Here is a 25,521-nt window from a genome sequence, read left to right as displayed (position 1 = left end):
CCACCATCCAGAAAACAGGCCACAGCTGCTTCGCCAGCTGTCACACCCCCTGACCCCAAAGCCAAACAAGCTGACACACGCCAAGAATACAGACCCAGACCCCAAACTCAAAGCCAGACTAAAACCCAGAATGCTACATCACAGCCACTCGCTCAGGACATCACATCAGAAAACTCAGGAAATTACACCACAAGAACTCAAGAAGTTGCAACACAGCAAATGACCCAGGATATCACAGCACAAGACCAAGGATACCACAGCAATAAATCTCACAAGGTCATCACACAACCCATTACCCAAGTCGTTACTACACAGGAGGCTAATGGAAAAGAGATCAAAACACAAACGACACAGGAGATTACAATGCAGGACCCAGGATACCACAACAAAAAAACTCACAAGCCCATCACACAACCCATTACCCAAGCCGTTAAAACACGAGAGGCTAATGGAAAAAAGATCACTACAAAACAAACGACCCAGGAGATTACAGCACAAGATCCAGGATATCTCCACAACAAAACTCACAAGGCCATCACACAGCCCATTATACCAACATCAACTCCATCAACCAATCAAGAGGCAGTAGCGCAGCCCACCAGCCCCCAACACCAGTATTTATAGAGAGACGGCAGCTCCGATCATACACTGCTTGCACTGGCACGAAGCCGAAAGCACCAGCCTGAGGATGGCGAGTGGGACCTCGCCGAAACACCGCCAAGATACTCTTAATCTTACATGGGAAAAGACCCTGTTTCTGTATAACGTTTCCAACAGAGAACTCACCAAAACAGAAACAGATGTCCTAACCAAAGGATTCAATTATGCTATAGCACCCAAAAAAATCCCCACAGAATCCATCATATGTGCAGTAGAATCCAGCCTAACTAAATTAAATACAGATGAAGCTGATAGAATAAGACACCAAGTTACTAACATCCTATGCACAAGCAAACCACCCAAAAGCAACTTGCACAAAGAAGAACTAAAAGTCTTGCAAGCCCTAAAAAAGGATAGCAGCATAATCATACTTCCAGCAGACAAAGGGAATGCCACAGTAGTAATGGATAGAAAAGACTACGAAACAAAATTGACAGACCTACTCCAAGACTCCACATACAAACCTATAAACACGGACCCAACCACATATCTGGAAAAATTAACCAAGAAGAAAATTATGACCAGCCACATGAGCAAAGAGATCCAACAGATGATCATCCCAAGAGAAAAATCTTCCAGATGCCCCAAACTATACGGCCTCCCAAAAATACACAAAGAAGGCATACCTCTCAGACCCATAGTCAGCTCCAGAGGAGCACCACTACAAAACCTAGCTAAACACTTAGCAAAACAGCTACAGCCCCATGCTGAAACAGCAGCTTCACATGTACAAAACCCATACCACTTCTTGGAAATGATCAAAGATCTACACATGGAACAAGAAGATCTGCTTGTAAGTTTCGACGTGGTTTCACTATTCACTCAAGTCCCGATAAAATAAACTCTTGATATATCAAAAATAAATACCAACCAGCTAAACACCTCATGGAACTAGCAGAACACTGCTTAACCAACACATATTTCATATGCAAAGGACAAAGATACAAGCAAATTGAAGGAGCCCCTATGGGATCACCACTGTCACCCGTCATTGCAAACCTGTTCATGGAAGAATTTGAATCCAGAGCCCTGGCTAATGCCACCCACAAACCCAAACTATGGTTAAGATACATTGATGACACATTTGTGATTTGGTCCCATGGAAAAGAAAACCTAAACAACTTCCTAACACACCTAAACAGCACACACCCCAAAATCAAGTTCACCATGGAAACGGAAACAAACAAAAAACTACCATTCCTAGATGTACTAATCTACAAAAAAACAGATGGCACACTAGGACACACCATATACCAGACGAAAACACACCAACCGCTACCTCAACGCCCAATCCCACCACCACCCAGCACAGATAAACTCCGTGGCCAAAACACTAATCGCCAGAACCAAACGCCTGGCAGACAAGACACACATAAAGACTGAACTATGCACCCTGACTAAAGTACTGACAGCCAACGGCTTCCACAAAAGCAAAATCACCGGCTTGATCCACAAAAACACACTGAGACATAATGGAGACCCAGAAGATGAACAGACCTATGGAACAGCTGTCCTGCCCTACATAAGAGGTACTACAGACAAAATCAGTACTACACAGGCATCACATCAAGACTGCCTTCAAAACAGACAGAAAAATAGCAGCCATCCTTAGAAACCCCAAAGATAAAATTGACATGGAAAACCAAGGCATATACGAAGTCCCCTGTGCATCATGCCCGGCCACATACATTGGACAGACCAATAGAAGAATAAGTACCTGCCTGGATGAACACAAAAATGCAGTAAAAAAGCTGGAACACACTTCCTCACTGGTCCAACACATGAAAGCCGCAGGTCATGGCATCAACTTCAATGGTACCAGAACCCTAGCCACTGTAGAGAACCCCAGCCACAGAATTATCAGGGAAGCCATAGAGATTGAAAGGGGACCTGAAAGCATGAATAGAGGAGATGATTCTCAGATCAACCATGCGTTGTGTGCAGGGGTGGGATTCAATTTTTTAAACAACCGGTTCTGTGGGCGTGGGTTAGTTGGTGGGTGTGGCTTGGTGTCATGTGACCAGGTGGACATGGCTTGGTGGTCATGTTATTGGCTGGGTGTGGCCAACTCAATATCACTCACATTGAGGCACGCATCCCCTCGCCTGGCCTCTCATGGCTGTGGGGAAGCTGCAACAGTCATAAGTGTGAAAAATGGTCATAAGTCACTTTTTTTCAGTGCCATTGTAACTTTGAATGGTCACTCCACAAAAGCAAAGTACCAGCAAAGGAGGGGAAAAAAAACTCCAGAGAAGTTCCAGAGACAGGAAGTCTAGTCCTGCCAAGAATATAATAAGAGTTAATGGAGAGGCAGTTTCTATAAGCAACACCAGAATGTTTCCTTCCTGCCTTCCTTACAGGATTAGGCCAGTAATTTCTCCTAACAACCAGTTCTCCAAACTGCTTAGAATGTTAACAACCGGTTCTAGCGAATAGGTGCGAATTGGTAGAATCCCACCCCTAACTAGGAGTGACATGATACCGTGTTTCTCCAACAATACGGCCTCCACCAATAGGAAGCCCCACCATGTTTTATTGGCATAAAATCAAATTAAGCCCCTCCCCCCAAATTAAGCCCCATATTAAACATGCGAAATGGGGGGAAGCGGGGGGCTTGCCGTTAGGAAGTACTTTTGTTGCATGCCCGGATATGGTGCTACCTGCGTTGGTGGGGCACTTCATATCGGGAGACCTCCCACCGTTGCTTCTTCCTTCTCCCTTGCTGCCCCTTCTCCCTTGCTGCCGCGGCGTTAGAGCAGCCACGTGCGGCCAGTCAGGGCTCCTCCCTGCAACCGGGCCCTGAGGAGACACTTGGCTTCAGGCGCTCCGTCTTCCCTTTGCTTTCGAAGGTAAAGCGAATTATTTTACAAAGCCTCCCCTGCCGAGAGGGCAGCCCAACCCCACGTGGAGAGGCTAATTTCCGGGGCCTCTTCCGTTCCTCCTCCCGACCTCCCACACTGCGCGCCTCTGACGCGCCGGTCCTTCAGCCCAGCGAGCTCTTCCACCTCAAAGAAAGGCCAGGCGGGCTGCTGCAGGGCAGCAGCAGTGGGTCTGAGCCGCTCGCAGCGGAAACAGCCACCACCTTAGCCCGGCGGGAGAGCGAGCGAGGTTAGTGCCCGCCAGCCTGTCCTTCCTGCCTTTGGAGGCACCTGCACCGCCTCCGCGGCTCGGTTTCCCCTACCCGGCGGGCCCTCCTTTCGTGCGGAGGGCTGCGGGGAATGCGCTCGCCGAGAGGATCTCTCCCTCTCTCTTCCCGCAAGGTCAACGTCTGCGCTGCAGAGGAGAGGGCTGCAGCCGGTTCCTCCTGCTTGCTGAGAGGTGAGGAAGCCGCGGCTCGCCCGGGTGAGATTTGAGAACGAGGGCAGCACACACACACCCGCGGCTCGCTTCCCAGCTCTGCCCAGCATTTACGGCTCTGGCGCGGCCCTGGCGGGCAGCGAGCGCCTCCCCGCCGGACCCTCCGCCATCCTGCCAGGGCCGCGCCAGAGCCGTAAATGCTGGGCAGAGCTGGGAAAGCGAGCCGCGGGTGTGTGTGCCTCTTCCTGCTCCTCGTTCTCAATCTCACCCGGGCGAGCCGCGGCTTCTCACCTCTCAGCAAGCAGGAGGAACCGGCTGCAGCTCCTCTCCTCTGCAGCGCAGACGTTGACCTTGCGGGAAGAGAGAGGGAGAGATCCTCTTGGCGAGCGCATTCCCCGCAGCCCTCCGCACGAAAGGAGAGCCCGCGGTAGGGGGAAACCGAGCCGCGGAGGCGCTCGGGTGCAGGTGCCTCCAAAGGCAGGAAGGACGGGCTGGCGGCGCTAACCTCGCTCGTTCTCCCGCCGGGCTAAGGGTGGTGGCTGTTTCGCTGCAGCGGCTCAGACCCGCTGCTGCTGCTGTCCTGCAGCAGCCCGCCTGGCCTTTCTTTGACGTGGAAGAGCTCGCTGGGCTGAGGGACCGGCGCGTCAGAGGCGCGCAGTGTAGGGAGGTCGGGGAGGAACGAAGAGGCCCCGGGAAATTAGCCTCCACGTGGCTGGGTTGCCCTCTCGGGCAGGGGAGGCTTTGTAAAATAATTCGCTTACCTTCAAAGCAAAGGGAAGACGGGAGCGCCTGAAACCAGTGTCTCCTCAGGGCTCCGGTTGCAGGGGAGGAGCCCTGACTGGCCGCACGTGGTGCGCGAACGCCGCGCTTTGCTCTAATGCCGCGGCAGCAAGGGAGAAGGGAAAGCAACGGTGGCCCGAACCCGAAGGTCTCCCGAATATCAAGCTGTCGCCGCCCGCCCCACCCACCCGAGGATGCAAGGGGGAATTAGTCACCCCCGAAAGACGTCCTAGCCGTTTTTGGGTCAAAAAAATAAGGCCCGGCCTTATTATGTGAGAAACACGGTAGCAGTGTTCTAATAGCTAAGGACCTGCCACAAAGAAGAGGGGGGTCAAGCTATTCTCCAAAACACCTGAAAGCAGAACAAAAAGCAGTAGATGGAAACTAATCAAAGAGAGAAGCAACCTAGAACTAAGGAGAAATCTCCTGAGATTTAGAACAATTAATCAGTGACTGGTCTCCAGAAGTGGCTGGATCCTCCATGTTTTAAAGAAGAGATTGAACAACCATTTGTCTGACATGGTATAGGGTTTCCTGACTGAGTACTTATGTATATGAAATTACTTTTTACAACATCAGAAAGACTGGTTTTCCAATCATAATATTTTTTTCCACAAATTTTTATTTTCAAGAAGCTATGAGTTGATGACAACCTGCTTTTAAATTTCATTATAGAAATGTGTGACCAGTTCAGGGATCTATAGACTTGAGTGATCATAGATTTGAAGGGGCTGGATTGAAGCCAATTACTGGAATTGAGATTTTTTTTTTTTAAATGTAAATCTAGATTGTTCAGCCTGGAAGAAGGAAAGAAAGAAGCAGGCAAATTACAAATACACAAATGTTTGAATGAGTATTGTGAAATCAGTCCATAATAATAAAAATGATAAGCTCACAGGAAGAAAAAAATTAACAGCATGTCTGCAGTTATAACTGAATATCTGGGATGCAAAATCATCAAAAAAGAAAAAAGCCAAACAGTATACGACCAAAATGAAAGATCAGGCTAGAACAGGGGTGTCAAACTCAAGGCCCGGAGCCCGCATCCATCCCGCAGGGCGCTTAGATCTGGCCCACGGAATAGCCCTGGAAACAGCAAAGGACTGGCCCACAGTGCCTCTGCCAATGAAAATACAGCTTTGTAGGGCTGTGTGTGGCTCTCCTGAGCCCCGTTTTTGCTGGCAGAGGGTTGCAGGAGGCCATTGCAGATGAAAATGGAGCTTAGGAGCCTGTTTGACAGAGTGCTTGGGCCACTACAGACTTGGGTCACCCCTGACATGAGTGACATTGAGCTGGCCATGCCCATTCTGGCCACATCCATCCCAGCCCCCCAAGGTCAACCACAACCTCATGTGGCCCTCTATGAAATCAAGTTTGACACTCCTGGGCTAGAACATAAGATCAACACGCTGAGATCAAATACAAGCAAATTAAAACAGATTAAAAAAAATAACAAGAACAAAAAGACCAAAGAATAGTCGACCAAGAAATAGCATCTGGTAACAAGAAAGATTAAGGAAGCACTAGAAATAGAAATGGTAAAGAAAAAGGTGAGGAAGATCAAGAATTGGTCTGTGAACATGAACTGCATGGTTTTTAGTTGAAACATCTGACTGGTCTATAGCCACTCATTGCCAAACAGTTTAACATTTAACATTCTGCAAAGAGGTGAAACTGAAGATTGGTTAATATCTGCCAAAATCTACCTCATAATGAAAGATACAGCAAAAGTGTCAGCATCAGGCAACTACAGGCCAATTACTGGCTTACCAACAGATTGCTAATTGGTAATTAATACAGTTCAACAGTATCTAGTATCTAGTTGAAAACAAACTTTGCACTTGAGCAGAGATGAAACTGCCCAAATAGTATAGGAACAATATGATTTTGGAAAATTGCAAGAGAAGGAAGACCAACTTGAAGGTAACTTGGGTTGATTACAAGAAAGCATTTGATTCTCTGGCACATTATTACTATCCCTTCAAATAATTCCACAAATAATATCTCCTTACTCATCAGAGATACCATGGAACGTGAACAGAAATGTCCAAATGCCATCTTATTTGGTCTCGAAGACACCAACGAATCAGACAACATCACAAAAGTTCGTGATATCATAAGCAACTCAAATACAACAAACATCTCTCCTGAAGATATCATTGAAATAATCAGAGATGGCCCTGGGTGCAAATACAATGACGGCTCTGTGGCCCCAAGATTTTGTAGAGTTGTATGCAAAAATGAGTCCAGCAAATGCATATTCATTCATACAATAAATGCCATTGCAAAAACCAATCCCAACCACAAAAAACTTCGCTCAAGACCAGACTTATCCATACTGCAAAGAATCCGCTCCCGTGAACTCTGCACAGAACTCAAAAACCATCTAGACAATGGAGAAAAGGACCTATACACTGACTACAGAGCTGATTGCATCAAAAGAAAGTCACACAACCCACAACTCTGCATCCAACCCCACCCCATCCAATCCAACATCACTCAAAACTAGGCACGCACGCCCCTAACTACCTCTATTCCAACCACAACTGGACTTAAATGCAAGCTACTCAATGCAAGAAGCCTTGTAAATAAAATACCTGAATTTCTCCTCTTACTAAATACAGCTAAATTCAACATTATATTTGTCTGTGAAACATGGCTCACGCATCTCTCCCTAACTCCATTACCACAGTAAGAGACTATCATGTTTACCAATCAGATCGTGAAATCCGTAGAGGAGGTGGTGTTGCTATCTTCTATAAAAAGTCCCTATATCTAAAAAACATCCAGGTTACCCAGGAACTTGCTATTCCTGAGACCATCGTCTGTGAACTGTCCTTAAATATCACATTTCAGTTCTTACTATGTTACAGAGCCCCTGATTATGACATCGAACATGCAAACAAGCTAAATACACTACTAACATGGGCAGCATCCTGTCCACATTCTTTTATCTTTCTTGGTGACTTCAATCTACCTCATATTAACTGGGCCCTTAACGAATGTACAACTGAACCCACACGTGCAACCTTCTACAATGCAGTAACAAATCTGGGACTAGAACAACTAGTAACCAACAACACTAGATTTAACAACTGCCTCGATCTCATCTTCTGCAATAGTTTGAATTCAATTTACAGAATACAAATTAAAGAACTCTTTTCCAACAGTGACCACAACATGATTGACTTTTGTCTCAACATACGTCCACACAAAAATCATCACAACAACGGAATCCCCAATTATAACTTCAAAAAAGGCAACTATGATCTTATAAACAATGATCTCTCATCCCTTGATTGGCAATTTCTATTCTCTGGATGCAATACTGTAGGAGACATTACAATATATTTTTACTTGAAGTCAAAAGAGTCATCAAACTATATGTACAATTAACAACTCCCAAAACAAAAAACAAAAAACAAATTACCTATAACAATAAGGAAGCTTCAATCCAAAAAGAAATCACTTTGGCGGAAAAACAAATCTGGTCACGTTGCCAACTTCAAAAGCCGATACAAAAATTTATGCCACCAGATAAAAACTGAATGCACCAATTATCACATTAAACAAGAAGAAAACCTTCTTTGCACCAATTCCACCAACGCTTTCTACAATTTTGTAAACAACAAACTAAAAGACTCAAGGTCCATTTCACCCCTGAAAGGACCTAATGGTAAAGACTGCAATGATGACACTATTAAAGCCAACCTCTTTAACACATTCTTTGGCTCAGTATTTGTAAACAGCAATGGTTCATGCCCAGTATTTTCTAGTCGAACCACAGACAACTACAATGATCTAATACATATCGATTTTACAGAAGACAATGTTGAAAAAGCGCTACACAATCTAAAACCATCTCTATCTATTGGACCAGATGGAATATGTGCCTACTTCTTAAAAAAGCTATCCACTGCCATAGCCGAACCCCTAAGCATAATCTTTGAAAAATCTTTCAGGACCAGCTCCTTGACAAAACTATGGTCACAAGCCACGGCCATCCCCATCTTCAAAAAGGGAGACCACAGCCTAGTTGAAAATTACAGACCAATCTCCTTATGCTGTGTCACCTGTAAAGTCATGGAATCAATTATTAACCAATCAATTATCCTCCACTGAGAGACAAACAACCTACTCTCCAATAAACAATTTGGTTTCAGGAAAAAACTATCATGTAATCTGCAACTCTAACACTGCAAAACATATGGACTACACAACTCGATCAGGGCAAAGCAATAGACACAATCTACAGAGACTTCAGTGGTACATGACAAACTACTCCTAAAACTAAAATCTTATGGTATCTCTGGACACCTGCATAACTGGATAGAAGCATTCCTGTCAAACAGACAACAAATGGTCAAAATTGGGAGCGTCCTATCAAATTCTGTACCTGTCAACAGTGGTGTCCCCCAAGGCAGTGTTCTAGGACCAACTCTCTTCATACTCTACATAAATGACCTCTGTGATCACATTAAGAGCAACTGTGTTCTCTTCGCTGATGATGTAAAGCTATTCAACACCATAGACAATACTGCTACCCTTCAAAAAGACCTTGACTATGTGTCAGAATGGTCAAACAAATGGCAACTTCAAATCTCTGTCCTACATTTTGGAAAAAAAATCAGAAAATAAAATATAGGCTGAATAGTCACGACCCTGTTGATGATCCAAACTCTGTCAAGGATCTTGGAGTACTCATCTCTAATGACCTAAGTGCTAGAGCCCACTGTAACTACATAGCCAAAAAGGCATTAAGAGTTGTTAACCTAATCTTACATAGCTTTTTCTCTGTAATATTACACTAATAACTAGAGCATACAAAACATTTGCTAGACCAATACTCGAATACAGCTCATCAGTCTGGAACCCACATTATGTATCTGATATTAACACAGTTGAGAAAGTCCAGAAATATTTCACAAGAAGAGTTCTCCACTCCTCTACTCGTTGCAGAATACCTTATGCCACCAGACTCAAAATTCTAGACCTAGAAAACCTAGAACTGTGCCGCCTTCGGTCTGATCTAAGTATAGTATATAAAATCATACATTGCAATGTCCTATCTGTCAATGAATACTTTAACTTCAACCATAACAACACAAGAGCAAACAATAGATACAAACTCATGGTTAATCGCAACAAACTTGATTGCGGGAAATCCAACTTCAGCAACAGAGTGGTCAATCTCTGGAATACTCTACCTGACTTTAACCTTATACTGTCTACTATTTACCTTGCCCCTTTCCTAAGAGGTCTGTAGGGGGTGTGCATAAACGCACCAGCGTTCCTACTGTCCCTGTCCTATTGTTTCTTTTATTTTTATTTTTTATTTTTCTTATATGTATCCATGTATTCATAACTATGTTTTTACTTATGCCTATTATTTTGTAAGCAATTGACAAAAATAAATAAATAAAAATAAATAAAATAAAATAAATCATCACATGCCTAAAAATAACAGGAGTCAGTAGAAACACCAGCAGCTTCGGGCAAAGATCAATGGCCCAATGGAAGACACAGTTGTGGGTCAATGGTGATAGACTGGGAGAGATTAACATCAAGAGAAGAATCTTTCAAGGAGACTCACTTTCATATTCCTGTTTGTAATTGCAGTGATTCCTCTGTCAACAAAGCTGAACAAGTCAGACCATGGCTATCAAAGACCAGGCTATCCTAATTCCTTTACATGGACAATCTGAAGCTGTATGGAAAAACACTACCTGAAATAGAATCTCTGTTCAACACTGTTTGTACATACATCTGAGTGTCAGATGTGAACAACCAAACCCACACAGGCAGATTCCAGGGTAACTACTAACTAACCACAGACTGGGGCAGCCTTCTCTTGGGAAGAAATAAATAAGACTCCAAGGAACTTGGAGAGGAGGTTAATCCTAGTCCTTTGCTGGTTGTGCAGTGATTCAAGGTTAACTGTGTGCTTGAGCCTTCTTTCTGGCCAGTTTGGATGCTTTCCAATACCAAGCTATTGCAATGAATTTTGGACTGGACAAATATGCCACCTTCACCATAAACAGGGGAAATATAGTGCAATTTTAAGGAATCAAGATGTCCTATGGAAATAACATCAAAAGTCTGGGTGAAGATGATCACTATGAAGATGAGCATCCTTCAAGCTGACGATATCAATTCACTATAGTCAAGAAGATTAGATGTGACTACATCAGGAAAGTCAAGGCAATCTTAAAGTTCAAACTCAATGGATTCTGGTCATTAGATACACAATATTAAATTCTGTATCTGGAATAATTGACAGGACTTAAGCAAAACTAAAAGCCTTTGGCAAGAAGATAAGAAAAATAATGGCAATGAATCATGCCCTTCATTCACACAGCATTGTTGACAAACTCTATTCAGCAGGGAAAATAGATGGGCTGGAATGTTACAAGTACATTAGACAGTTGGAAAAGAAAAAAAAGGGCATTGGAAGTATATCTAAAGAACAGTGAAGAAGATGCAATGAAGCTAGTACACTCTGATGTCTTATGGAGTACTGGAGAAACCAAATTGGCCTATAAAAAAGACCAAATGAAGAACAGAAAAGAGACATAGCAAGGCAAAGTATTACATGGCCAGTACATAAAAAAAGTAGCAGGCAAAGCAGATAACGATAAGCCCTAGCAATGACTAAGAGCAGGAAAATTGAAATAAGAGACAGAGAAGCCAATTCTGGCTGCATAAGACCATTATCTTAAGAACAGATGCATACAAAGCCAAAACTGAGAAGACAGTAATAGGCAGCAAATGCTGCCTCTGCAAAAAAAACTAAAGAAACAGTGGCTCACCTAGTTAGCTGCTGCAAGGCTGCATAGACAGACTACAAACAATGACATGATAAAACAGCAAAGTGCACTGGAATATCTGCAAGAAATGCTAACTTCTGGTACATTAGGGCTAGATTAGAGTTGTACAATGGTGCAAAAACTAACTCTCAAAAGTCTCTCACACAAGACAGAAACAAATGTGACACCTTTAAACTAATCTTTTAAACTTTGGTCATTCACCTGGCCAAATAAAACATTTTAAACAATACACGTCAATGTGGAATATTAGGATCAGGACAATTAGAAAAAAATTACTGAACTTAAGTGTGGCAGTGAAAGAGTTACAGGAAGTTAGGGATAAAAATTCGGTGTTGCCTCTCTTCCACTGTTGCCTTCCACAGGGCTGTTCTTAGAACAAACATGTACCATTTTCAATATAGGTAGTCCTCAGGAGTGGGATTCTACCAGTTCGCACCTATTCTCTAGAACTGGTCGTTAACATTCTAAGCAGTTCGGAGAACCGGTTGTTAGAAGAAATTACTGGCCTAATCCTGTAAGGAAGGCAGGAAGGAAATATTCTGGTGTTGCTTACAGAAACTGCCTCTCTGTTAACCCTTATTACATTCTTGGCAGGACCAGACTTCCTGTCTCTGGAACTTCTCTGGAGTTTTTTTCCTCCTCCTTTGCTGGTACTTTGCTTGTGTGGAGTGACCATTCAAAGTTACAATGGCACTGAAAAAAGTGACTTATGACCATTTTTCACACTTGCGACTGTTGCAGCATCCCCACAGTCACGAGAGGCTAGGTGAGGAGATGTGTGCCTCGATGTGGGTGATGCTGAGTTGGCCGCACCCAGCCAGTAACATACCACCAACTAAGCCACACCCACAGAACTGGTTGTTACAAAATTTGAATCCCACCCCTGGTAGTCCTCCATATACAACCATTCATTTAGGTACTGTTCAAAGTTACAATGGCACTGAAAAAGTGACTTATGGCCATTTTTCTTACTTATGACTGTTGTAGCATCCCTATGGTCATGTGATCAAAATTTGGATGCTTGGTTGATGGTTGCAGTGTCTCAGGATCATCTGAATCACATTTTGCAAACTTCTGACAAGCAAACTCAATGGGGAAGCCAAATTCACTTAACCACTGTGTTACTAACAGGTTGTTGAGGTTAGGTAGCAGCAGGTGTGGACAGCTGAGGAGAGCGAGGACTCAGATGAGGGGCCAGGACCATTAGGGAGTGGACTGCTGCCTTCAGAGATTGTGGGGGCTGGCAGCAGCGATGAGGAGGTTCCTGAGGAGCCTGTGCCAAGTGTGTGCAGGCACAGGGCTGCTCGCAGGAAAGATGATTTGGGAGTAAGGCTGCAAGGTAATGGCCCCTCCATCAAGAAGATAAAAGCCAGCTGTGAATCGGACGTTCTTTGCAGGAAGCAAAGACATTTTGAAACTCGAGCCTTGTGGACATTGCAGTATCTTAGTTGGTATTTGAAGACTCTTGTGTTGTAAAATATTTCTAGGTAACCTTATCTGTTATTCTTAGCAGCCTCACACAGTTTTGGTGAGGCTTGTGCTTATCAAAGTTAATTAGTTTGCAGCAGCCTTTTAACAGGGGATTCGTAAGAATCATTGAAAGGTTTCTGTTCCCTTTGGTTCGTATTTGTTTTATTGGAGAAGGGTTTGGGTCAGAACACAGGTTGTTACTCACAACTGCAGTGATTCGCTTAACAACTGTGGCAAGAAAAGTCGTGGGGCAAAAATTCACTGTCTCATTTAGCAACATAAATTTTGCTCTCAATTGTGTTTGTAGGTCAAGGACTACCCATAGTGGCAATCCGTGTAGTTCAGGGTTGAAATCCTGGGATCTTGGTGTTTGCCAAACTTGGGCTGCAAACGTTTCAAAATCAGACTAGGTAACATTGTCAGTGCTTTGATCTAGGGAAATGGAGTTTGCCGGCTTTTTATGGGCGAAAGCTTGCCCTATTTTTCTTCTTGTAGTTTCTGTGCCTGTTTCTGCTCAATCCACTTGGTTTGGCTGGCTGTATTGTTTCAGTGTAGATTATTTCCCTTTATTGTGTTGGTTAATGTTTATCTCCCTATTGATTGCTGGGCATGTGATAAGGGAGAATGTGCTTCATGCTGTTTGTTTTTAACTTGAGTCTTTACTTTTTGGAACAGTTTGCAAACTATTCTCTCTCTCTTACATATATGTCTACTAGTGACTGATCCATCTTTAATAGTTTTGAATTTTGCTTGATCTAAAATGACTACATTTTACCATTTGAATTTGTGGTTATATTTGTGTTATTATATTGCTAAGTTAAAGAATTTTCACCATAAATCCTGCTGGTATTCATGGGCACATGCTGCTAATCCTCTGCCTGTTTGTGCTATTTAATAGCTTCCATTGTCCTTGCATTGTAAATTTTAAATAAATCCTATTTGGCCTTCTTTAGTTGTTGGATCTTTGGGCTGGCTTAAGATGCTTTGGAAAGATTTTCTTTCTGTGGGCCACTGTAATATATTGTAGTTGAAGAAACTTGCTGCGATTTGAGATAACTTTGATATACGGTTACCCAGCAGTTAATATGTAGATAAGCAAAAACCAAATGCAATTGACAGGAACAATCTAAGATAATATTACCGTGTTTCTCCAACAATACGGCCTCCACCAATAGGAAGACCCAGCATGTTTTCTAGGCATAAAATCAAATTAAGCCCCTCCCCCCAAATTTAGGCCTAGCTTAAAACATGCAAAATAGGGGGAAGGGTGGGGGGACTTGCCATTTGGAGTGCCGTTGGAGCTACCACCGCTGTTTGGAGTGCCCTTGGAGCTGCTGCCGCCGTTTGGAGCTGCCTCTGCCGTTTGGAGCCGCCGCCGCCGTTTGGAGCTGCCTCTGCCGTTTGGAGCTGCTGCCGCCGTTTGGAGCCGCCGCCGCCGTTTGAAGCTGCCGCTTCCGCGTTTGGAGCACTACCGCTGTTTGGAGCACCACCGCCACTCCAAACACGGCGGCAGCTCCAAACACGGAAGCGGCAGCTCCAAACGTGACGGCGGCACTCCAAACGGCGGCGGCGGCTCCAAACGGCAGAGGCAGCTCCAACACGGAAGCGGAGCCACCGCCGCCATTTGAGCTGCCGCCGTCGTTTGGAATGCCGCCGTCACGTTTGGAGCTGCCGCTTCCGCGTTTGGAGCTGCCGCCGTGTTTGGAGTGGTGGCGGTGCTTCAAACAGCGGTAGTGCTCCAAATGCGGAAGCGGCAGCTCCAAACGTGACGGCGGCACTCCAAACAGCGGCGGCAGCTCCAAACGGCGGTGGTGGCTCCGCTTCCGTGTTTGGAGCTGCCTCTGCCGTTTGGAGTGCCGCCGTCACGTTGGAGCTGCCGCTTCCACGTTGGAGCTGCCGCCGTGTTTGGAGTGGCGGTGGTGCTTCAAACAGCGGTAGTGCTCCAAACGCGGAAGCGGCAGCTTCAAACGGCGGCGGCGGCGGCTCCAAACGGCAGAGGCAGCTCCAAACGGCAGAGGCAGCTCCAAACGGCGGCAGCAGCTCCAACGGCACTCCAAACAGCAGCGGAATGGGCAGAAAGGAAAGCAACAGAGGCAGGTGCCAAAGGTCTTGGGTCTGCAGCAAAGGTGTTTGGTGGGAGTAGGGAGCTCTCTGCGCTTCGCCATGATCGCCCGTTAGGAGCAGCTGGTGGCGAGGCTGCCCGCGGGGCGCTCTAGATGAGGATGAAAGGGGGAAAATTAAGTTACCTCCGAAAAGACGGCCTAGCCGTTTTTTCGGGGCTCAAAAAAAAATAAGGCCCGGCCTTATTATGTGAGAAACACAGTATATAGCCAAACTAAGCCAAGTAGGCCAATCAGAAATAGGCACACAAACTAGAGACAAACCTGACTGAGACATAAGTTACACAAGGTAGCACAAATTGCCACACATAAAAAGGCAGCAAACACACTCCCTTAACTTAAAGCATTAAAGGTGTCACTTCATTTGCAAGCATAAAACCAAATTTGTCATATACAAATTCCCAACAGGAACGATTTCCTCCCCCCCCTCACTTAAGACAGAGTATCAAAAGTGCAAGTGAAAGTATTTCTTCTGAATTCCAATTTTCAGCTTTAGTAAGCTCTAAGCATGTATAGGTATGTAGAGTGTGAGCTAAGGTCAACTTCTGTGCATTATTCTAATTCTACCTCTGCCTCTACTTTTCCTAATTCTAACATTAGGAAAAGGATTACAGATATTAGTGGCAAAATTTCATCCTTCTCTGGATCAGTTTGGTAGCTCACAGTTGGCCTTGATCTGCTTGGTGCTTGTGACAAGTAAAACCTTTGATCTTCTTTCCCGTCATTTTCAACCCCATTGAGACCTTCCTGTGATGAAGGAATAACAAACTGTACCAAGCCTTTTCCCAGGGGTGGGATTCCAACTGGATAACAACCAGTTCAGTGATCGTGCACTCCGCGCATGCTTTCCACATTTGAAAAAGCCCATATTTACCTTCAATGGCAGCCTCTGTGAATAAAACAGCTGAGCCACGGCAAATTGCTCTGCCGCGTGAATCAGCTGTGCTCTAAACAAAGCAAATAAAGCACAGGAAACAGCCGGGGTGAGTGGGGAGGCCCACATGCTCATTGCAGTGAACCAGTTCAGAGCCAGCTGATCATGGGAACAAGGGGTTCATCTGAACCGGTAGAATCCCACACCTGCCTTTTCCCCTTCAGCACTCTTTCTTGGACTATGCTCTCAGATGCTTTGAACCACTCATGAACACTGCCTAAAAAGGCATTTTAGCCATGTTTTCCATCTTCAACAGCCACTGGAGCCATCTAAGTCCAAGTTAGCCATTTTAACTGCCAGGCATGGCTTCACTTTTCAAGCTTTCCCCTTTCCACCGTCCTCCTTGGGCTTCAAATCCTCCTCCTTTGTTACTTGACACCTGCTCTCTTTCTATATAAGGCCTATAGAAGGAACAGATCAGATATCCAGCCTTTGCTTATCAATGGAGATCGAGTGGAGCAAGTGGCCAGTTTTAAGTTTCTGGGTGTTACCCTAAAAGAGGACCTGACCTGGGGTGCTCACATTGCAGAGCTGGTCAAAAGGGCCCAGCAGAGATTATACTATGACTTCTCAGGAAACAACAACTTCCCAAGACTTCTCAGGAAACAACTGAATGAAAAACTGCTAGTGACTTTCTACCACTGCACCATAGAGAGTGTCACATCCCCATGGCATGCTGGAGCTGTGACACCAAGCGTTTCGCTGCGTCTGAGTATTCTACCGCGGTAGGAAGCACCTGCTGGCTGACCAACACCAGGTCGGAATTGCCGATGGAGATGGACAACGAGCCCCGATAATGTCAGACGCTGAACTATCACAAGTTGCAGGCAACTATTGGCAGAGCGATGAACATGCTGACCATTCAAACAATGACCTCGGGTGGTGAATATACACTGGGAGGGCACAGGGGAGTTGGTGGAATATGGAAAGTGTGCTGTGGCGAGGAGATGGTAAAGGAGGGTGGATAATTAACAGTAGAATGCACGGTATCGAGGGGTACATAGTGACCGGAAATTAAGCAGTAGCGGTCATGGTGGATAAACCCTTTGCGTTATTATCTGGTGGATAAATACAGCTCTGGCTGCGAGATGCACCAGAGCTGACTTTACTATCATTTATGATGCTTGTTGTTACCCGAACCCAGAACAATATATGGACGAATAAAGACTTTTCAACTTGCCTAGGAGCTTTATTTCCTTTTCTTTCTGGACTTCAGCTGAACAGCTGAGAGAGAGTATCTTAACTTACTGCACCTGTGTATGGTTTGCCAATTGCACAGTGACAGATAGGACAGCACTCCAGAGGGTTAACGTCATTGCCCAGGGTTAACGTCATTGTCATTGCATCATTGGTTGCCCTCTCCCCTCTTTGGAAGAGCTTTATAGCTCCCACTGCCTTAAGAAAGTTCAAAACATTCTCAAAGATCCATCTCATTCTCGGCACCCTTTTTTTGAACTATTACCATCTGGCAGACAGTACAGGATAATAAAAACAAGGACAAATAGATTGAAAAACAGCTTCTATCCTAGGGCAGTTAACTCTACTGAATTCTACTGTATAGTGTAATATTAATGCAATAACAGGGGTTTTCAATTCAACGCGAAGGATGTGTGTTTGTGTTTATTTTCATAGTCATAATATACACTGAAGGTGGTATTTAATTTCATTGTATGAGGTTCAATGACAATAAACTAAATTAAATTAAACTTATGAGAACAATTTCCTTTCAGAATCTCATACCTCCTTTCAGCTCCTGATGGGCAAGGATATTTAACAAACATTTGACAAGTTGGGTGCTTTGCAAGGTATTTGTTTCCACATCATGCTTTTCTTTTGTTTCTTTTAATATTTCCACATAGCTTCCACAACAAGAGTCACTTCCTACTTTATCACATTTGCCAATGATTGCCTTAAGCTAAGTTTCTTTCATCTTGGCTATGACAACATACAGAGTCCCATGACTTGCTGACAGTACATCACACCACCAGAGGTTTTTCTTTTGATCTGAATTACTGAGTGAGAAACAATGTATAGTGTGCAGCTGATACTCACTATAAGTGTGTTTTTGAGTGTGCAAATATTTTAAATTATCCTATTCTTAGGAACTTGCTTAGATCTTTTGAAAGAAAAAGCAAGGTCAAATTATCTGTTATGGAGTCCATTCATAATTCTTCTAATGTGATCAACAGTAATGGAGCTGGAAGGGGAGATGTTTGAATAGTGCTGTTTTAAATATCTTGTAAGGGTGTCCAATTATCTTCAAGAATGAAGGTTCTCGACATTAATTTCAAATTAAACCAATACAATATCCAAAATGGCTGGCATTTCATAAGATCACTCAATATTTGTTAGATTTATTTACAACTTTTTCTCCAGGAGGCAACTGATAAGGGGTCTTATTTTATCCCACAACTCCCTATGGTAAGTTGGGCTGAGAGGTTAGTCAGTAAATTTCCATGGTCGACAATGGACTTGAATCTGGTTCTTTCCAGTTCAGGTCCAAACATTTGAAATATTTGATGGTACATGATGGTAGCCTGAGAAAGCTGTCAACCTTTATGTATATGGGATAGGTGAATTTTCCTTTAATCTGCTTAACCTTTTAAGGCCCCTAAGGCAATAGCTAACATAACACGATTGTGGCAATGAATTTCATATCTATCCATGTATCATGTATGAGTGGATTAAAATTTTCCAAATAGTGCAAAGATGAAGTACACCCATGCACAAATATATTTAATATGCAACCTGAGCAGATTAGGACATGGCTATAGCTATTCAAATGTTGATCATATAAGAATTAGCCGACTATACATTGACTTGTAATTAGTATACTGTCTTATTTTAACTCTGCTTTTAAATGACCTTTTTCAAATAATAAGTTTTCCTTCAAAGTAAACTTCTTTGACAATTTTCTTTGATGAAAAAATAAGATCTAAATCAAATAAATTTACTAAAAGTACAGGTAGTCCTAGACTTATAACAGTTCATTTAACAGTTCAAAGTTGGAAAGGCACTGAAAAAGTGACTTATGGCCATTTTCACACTTACAACTGTTGCAGTATCCCCATGGTCATGCAATCAATATTCAGATGCTTGGCAACTGATTCATATTTATGATGGTTGCAGTGTCCCAGGTCATGTGATTACCTTTGGCAACCTTCTGATGAAGTCATTAGGGAAGCTAGTTTCACTTAACAACTGTGTTACTAATTGCAGTGATTCACTTAACAAATGTGGCAAGAAATGTTGTAAAATGGGGCAAAACTCACTTAACAAATGTCTCACTTAGCAACAAAAATGTTGGGCTCAATTGTGTTCATAAGCCAAGGACTATCTGTATTGTCAATCAATTGCAATCCAATTGAAAAGAATTTTAGCTAGCAGAAATGTTAAAAATTCAGGAGGAACAGAATAACAGAAAAGTAAAATGCCACCCAAATGGTATAAAAAGTATAGCTTTCATAAGAGGTTTCATAGCACCAGGATTAAATTAAATGTGAGCACAAAAATATGCTGTCACATTTTTATAATTATAAGCTTATGAATAGCAATGAGGAACAAGCTTTATTGCTCATACTATTTTCTTGCAGAGTATCTTGCAGAGGGTGTTTGAAAAAACTTTGTGTGGAGGTGAGGTAAAGACTCCTTCACCTCCATACAAAGTTTGCTCAAACACCATTCCAAGATGACACTCTGCAAGAAAATAGTACGAGCAATAAAATTTGCTCCTCATCGCTATTTGTAAGCTTATAATTATAAAAATGTGGCAGCATATTTTTGTGCTCACATCTAATTTAATTTAAGGCAGGTAGTAACAGTAGCAGCTCTTGCTATTTTCATAATTCCCTAAGATTGGAATGTAATAAACACATAGTTCTCATGCTACTTGGTTTAACTCTTGGTGGACTTCCAACTTGAGAAATTTTTTATAGCAAAACCATAATAAAAAGCATAGCATAAACTAAAAGAAATAAAACAACCAAGGAAAAGATGAAGTTTGAATAAATATTTAGGAGATAAAAGACAATTTTTGCGTAACTGAAGATCATGCTATATTAAAAGTGTGAAATCTACACAATAATTACATATTTTACAGCGATATAGTGTATATCATTTCATAGTGCATATAGTCATGTACTTTTTAGCATATAAACAAAAAAAAAAATTATCCACAGGGAAAGGACAAAACTAAGATGATACCATGGGTGGGACTAATGCAAGCAAAAAGTAAACGCTTCTTTCAAATCCTCCCCTCAGATGCTTTTCTTCCTGGAGAGTCCTGTCCATAACTCTAAATTGTTTTGGTATCAAGAAAACAATTGTGATGTAACAGTTAATATGTAGACTGGGAAAAGCAAAATAGAGTCTTTACCCAGCCATTTTTCACTGGGTAACCTTAGGCCTGTTGCTCTCACACACAGTGTGAATGTGAAGATAAAAAAGATGGATTCTTTAAAATGTTTACTTTAAGCTTGCAAAGGAAAGTGGGATGAACATATTATTTCCACCTGTCAGTCAAATGTAGGGCTTCCAGAAATCATGCATTTTATGAGTCTAAAACTCCAAATTAGGAAAAAAGCAGATCCAGAAAAATGTATCTCTTTCTCTGAGATGCTAAGAAACCCCAATGGGATAATTGTATCTCTTCTTACAACTTGTTTCTATTGTTTTTTTTACAACACCATGGACCATAGCCTATGTTTTTTCCCCACACCCCTAAAATAGATAACAGATAACAGATAATCAGAGTCGGAAGGGACCTTGTAGGTCATCTAGTCCAACCCCCTGCACAGTGAGCATGATATTGCATCTTCTCTTGGTATAAAATTGATCCCTTTTCTACAGACGGCATTTCTACCTGTGTTTGATATTAGAGATTACTCAATACATATGGAATATTACTGTTGAAGCAGCAAATCAGTACAACAATGTTGTGACATCCACAAAGTGTGGGATGGGGGAAGAGAAGGAAATGCTTAGCAATTTCATGGTTGTGGTCATGTTGTTCTTGCTCCAAGTTACCTTCATTAGATCACTTTGTTATGAAACAGAGCTCAACAAGCAAGAAAAGCAGAGGGATTTTCATGGGGAGGAAAGATAAACAAAGGAGGGACTTGAGAGAAGACAATGGCTGTTGAGAAACATTAAGTACTGTAAATCTTCTTGGACCTTCTCAAAACTCTGTCATGCAACTTTGTCGACACTTCAGTACAAATTGAAACAGAACCCCAGCAGCATCTAATAGCAAATAATAATCACCCCAACCACCTGCCTTCAAATATTTAAGGCTGCAAATCCTGAAGATGTACAATTCACATTTAAATAGAATAATCATAGAATAACCAGATCACAGATAATCTTTAAGCACAGAAAAGCTTTTGCCAATCATAAAATCAACCATAAATCCAGACAACTACTCACCTTCCCCATGACTTTTCCTGAATTTTTGCAGGTCAACTGTTGGAGGCCTGTTAGGCTTCTGTGGGGCTGGTCCCAATATCATTGTTGAAGGTAGTGTTTTTCGTCTGGGCAAATTTTTGTCTTTGTCTTTCTCTTCTTTTCCAGTATTATTGGCCCAAGGTCCTGTCGTAACTGTTCGAGATGAATTGGCGAGTATAGCAGCAATGGCACCAGAAGCAGATCCAGACTCCTCTTGTTTGTTTTGTAGGAAAATATTCTTGATGGGTTTTGGTTTTGCCTCTTCATTCTGCTGCCCAACAGGTTTAGGGGGGATTTGAGGCAGGTTGTTCTGGTGGTTGACATGTTTCAAAGGTGGGAAAGGGTTGATGGGGTTAGTTTCATTTCTACTCTTGTCCTGTGGATCTTTGAGGGGTTGGATGGAACCAGCTTTCGACTTGAGGCCGCTGGAATTTGGTGACACCTGATTGAAACAAGCACTTTTGTTGGAAACCTCTTCACCGTGGGTGAAACTCTGACTTGGTTTGTGCTTAACAGGTGGCTTTGGAAAAGGAGGCTTGGAGTTGTTTTCCTGTGCAGCACTGTTGAATTTTTCTTTAACTCCAGCGACCGTGGGAAACACAGGCTTTGCTTCACTTCCTTGGGGTTCAGGTTTGAACCATCTCTGATCTAAAGGCTTTATTTCACTCTTCTGAGGAGGAGAACCAGGTAGTTTCTTCTCAGGAATCTTTGGGAACACTGGCTTAGTTTCTTCTCTTAGTCCTTCAGAAATCTTGGGAACCAAAGGCTTTGGATAGGTAGTTTTTTCATTAGCTTCTCGGCTAGCAGCCTCGGCTAGCATCTTCACTTTGCTGGCCACAGGGCTGCTTTGCAAAGGTGGCCCTTTAAAATCCTTGCCAGATGCATCATGAAGAGGTTTTGTGCTCGGAGGCGATTTAAGCGATGTAGGCTTGTACAAACTGTTGGGTTTGGAAGACAGACTAGCATTTTCAAGCTGGGCGAACTTCTCAAAGGCTGCTTTTTTAGCCAAAGGAGGGTGGCCCCCACTTCTGACCTGATGGCAATGAACATCCTCAGCTGCGTTGTTATTAAACTTCGCCATGATGGACTTCACATTTGCCTTGCCATCCTGCAAAGTAGAAAGAAAGCAGTCAGGAAGGTTCTTTTGCAGCCGCGTTCACCAACGCTGCAGCTAATTTGAAGGCTTTCCTGGTTTGAGGCTTCTGATCTCCGGTTAGAGATAACTCAGTGTTTAGCTTCCTGTATGGCTAACAGCGTTCAACTTTTTGCTACACACTTGTGGTGGTTAAAGGATTTCAAGACGTTGCAGACAAGTGTTGCTTTGCTGACTACATCTTTCCTTGCCTTGCCTACCATAATGTCTCTCTCTTCCTGTTATATTTGCGGAACATGCTATTGATAGTTAAATTCTGAAACATATACACCACTGTTTAGACTAAAGCCAAGACATCTGATATATTTTCCCAAGACTTGCACCATTTAGTAAGAGAAGAATAAACTAAATCTTAGGCCTGCTTTGACAAAAATGTAAAGTCCCCCCTCCCCCCAAAAAAGCTCCAAAATTTCAGGTATAACCTTCCAAGGAGGAAGCAGAAGGAAGGCATCCTCAGTTGTTCCTTTAATTTAAAATAAATACTATACACAATAGCAAACTGGTTCTTTTTTCATGCTGGAACGGCCCTTTCAACTGTGGAATTGCTAATGGTAGGAATCCAATATATTAGCATGAACCTAAACATGTCAGAAAAAGCAATGAAGACATGGCTGGTGCAGTTTTCTGGTGGCTCAAAGACACATATAGTACGATGGCTGACATAAAATGTCCACATGCACATTTTGTAGCCTTTTCTCCTGAAACATTTTGCCCAACGGTATATAGAAAGTATAATATACAATAAATGGGAAGTTGGACTAAAATTAAAAAAAACCCCAAAGAGAACTGCCATTGGAGTTGTCATTGCCTTTGTCATTGGAGCTAAGGGGATTGGACTTTGAGCTACTTGATGCCTGGGATGACTTTGAAGTCTTTTATCTTTCTTCCTTTGTCTTATGACTGAGAGTATCCATGTTTCTTTACACCGGGAATTGAGAGACAGTTTAGTGTAGTAGTGGCTAAGGCAGGGGTATCAAACTCAATTTCATTGAGGGCCGCATCAGGGTTGTGTTTGACTTTGGGGGCCAGGGTGGGTGTGGCTAGGGTGGGTGTGGCCAACTTGACGTCACTCGTGTTGGGGGCGCCTGTGGTGGACCGAGCACTCTGCCAGCGAAAACGGATTCCCAAGCTCCATTTTTGGCTGGGATGGCCTCCTGCAACCCTCTGCCTGCGAAAATGGAGCTCAGGAGGGATGGCCTGGCCTGGCCTTTGCAAGCTTGGTTTTTGCTGACAGAGACACCAGAGGCCAGTCCTTTGCTGTTTCCAGCGTGGCCCATCTTGAGTTTGACCTGGACTAAGGCATCAGGCTAGAAATCAGGAGAGTATAGTCCCAAAGTCATTTGGGTGACATGAGACCAGATATTTTCTCTCAGCCCTAGGAAAGAAGCAATGGCAAACCGTTTCTGAAAAAATATTGCCAAAAGAACTGCAGGGACCTGTCCAGGTAGTCTCCAAGAATCAGATATAGTTGAACAGAAGGAAAAAAAAAAAAGGGGGGGGGGGTGATAGGAAATAAAGGAGAAGTGACCACCTTTCAAAATTTACAGAATTTCTACATAAAAAGAAACATTAATGAAGATAGAACTCAGCATTCTACTGTTACATCGCACCCTTTTCTATATTTTTGGATACAGCATTTGCTTCCTGGATAACTCTTAAAATAATATAATTTACAACAACGTGCCATGTTGCAAATGGTTTGTTAAAGCAGAATTCACAAAAATCCCATAACACAATATAAAGGAGTCTTGGGGATCTGGCTAGAACTATTGGAATATTTACAAAATGTATAATACTGCCCAACTCATAACAACTCTACAGGTTACAGATTCCTAATCTCCGTTCTAAGACCTAAACCTCATGGCTGACTGAAAAATAATATGCCATATACCTTTAAAAGTGCAGGTTGTTCTCCAGAGAGTTTCCATTTCCTTTACTACTGTCTCCTCCCCTACCATGCCACATTTTTTTGTTTTTTTTTGCTGAAGTAGTGGAGTTAGGTTTGAAATATCTTGCACTTTCACGCTTACTCCACATTTCAGTAAGTCGTTTGTGGTATAGTAAAAACCTCTAAAGTTGAACTGCTTCAGAAAATGAGCTATAATCAAAAGTCTTCCTCAGTACTCCTCTGCAGGAACTATCTAAATCAGGGGTCTCCAACCTTGGCAACTTTAAGATCTGTGGACTTCAACTCCCAGAATTCCCCAGCCAGTATGACTGGCTGGGGAATTCTGGGAGTTGAAGTCCACAAATTTTAAAGTTGCCAAGGTTGGACACCTCTGATCTAAATGTAAATATGAGCTCTGATTGTAGGCGCATTCCAGAAAGATGAGCAAAGAGCTGAGGTATAAGATCTGAAGAGGATAGATCTGGATTTTTCCCCCTTTGAGGAAGTGTAATCTAAAATGATAATGGAGACAAGACTTTCGATTGCAGTCCTCCCATGGAAAGCATTGCATCCAAGATTAGGCTGTTGGGGTTTTTTTTGTTTTTTGTTTGGAAGGCCAACTGTTGTGGCTATTCAAGAGGCCATAGAAGCAGATTGGCTAGATTTCCCATTTGAGAATTGATTTTATGTGTTGCTATTCCTCTTGGCATAGTCTATTACAGAGGTCTCCAAACTTGGCAACTTTAAGACTTGTGGACTTCAACTCCCAGAATTCTCCAGCCAGCATTAGTCTTAAAGTTGCTAAGTTTGGGCACCCCTGGTCTATTGCAATGATTTTCTTTTTTTGTAATTGCTTTTGTTGTTCCTATGAATTAATCTTACCCTACAAGGGCATGTGGGCCACTCAGAATTTCATATGTAAGTCCTAATAGCAAATCAACCAACCCAGC

The 25,521-nt window shown here is 42.9% G+C and overlaps 1 protein-coding gene across 3 annotated transcripts in view; it reads right to left on the bottom strand.

The window, feature by feature from the left end:
• Window positions 1-25,521, bottom strand: part of FYB1 (FYN binding protein 1) — an 85,224-nt gene that overhangs the window by 41,662 nt on the left and 18,041 nt on the right. For all 3 annotated transcript variants that reach the window (XM_087958491.1, XM_087958489.1, XM_087958490.1), the window contains exon 2: window positions 21,513-22,638. In XM_087958491.1, the coding sequence (XP_087814617.1) occupies window positions 21,513-22,638 (1,126 nt within the window). The remainder of the gene's footprint in view (window positions 1-21,512; window positions 22,639-25,521) is intronic.

Source organism: Notechis scutatus, chromosome 2 (assembly GCF_049901735.1).
Source record: "Notechis scutatus isolate UNSWTSFEM ecotype Mainland chromosome 2, rNotScu1.2, whole genome shotgun sequence".
Lineage (NCBI taxonomy): Eukaryota > Metazoa > Chordata > Lepidosauria > Squamata > Elapidae > Notechis > Notechis scutatus.
Note: the sequence above shows the minus strand (reverse complement) of the source record. Positions and strands in the feature narration are given on the sequence as shown.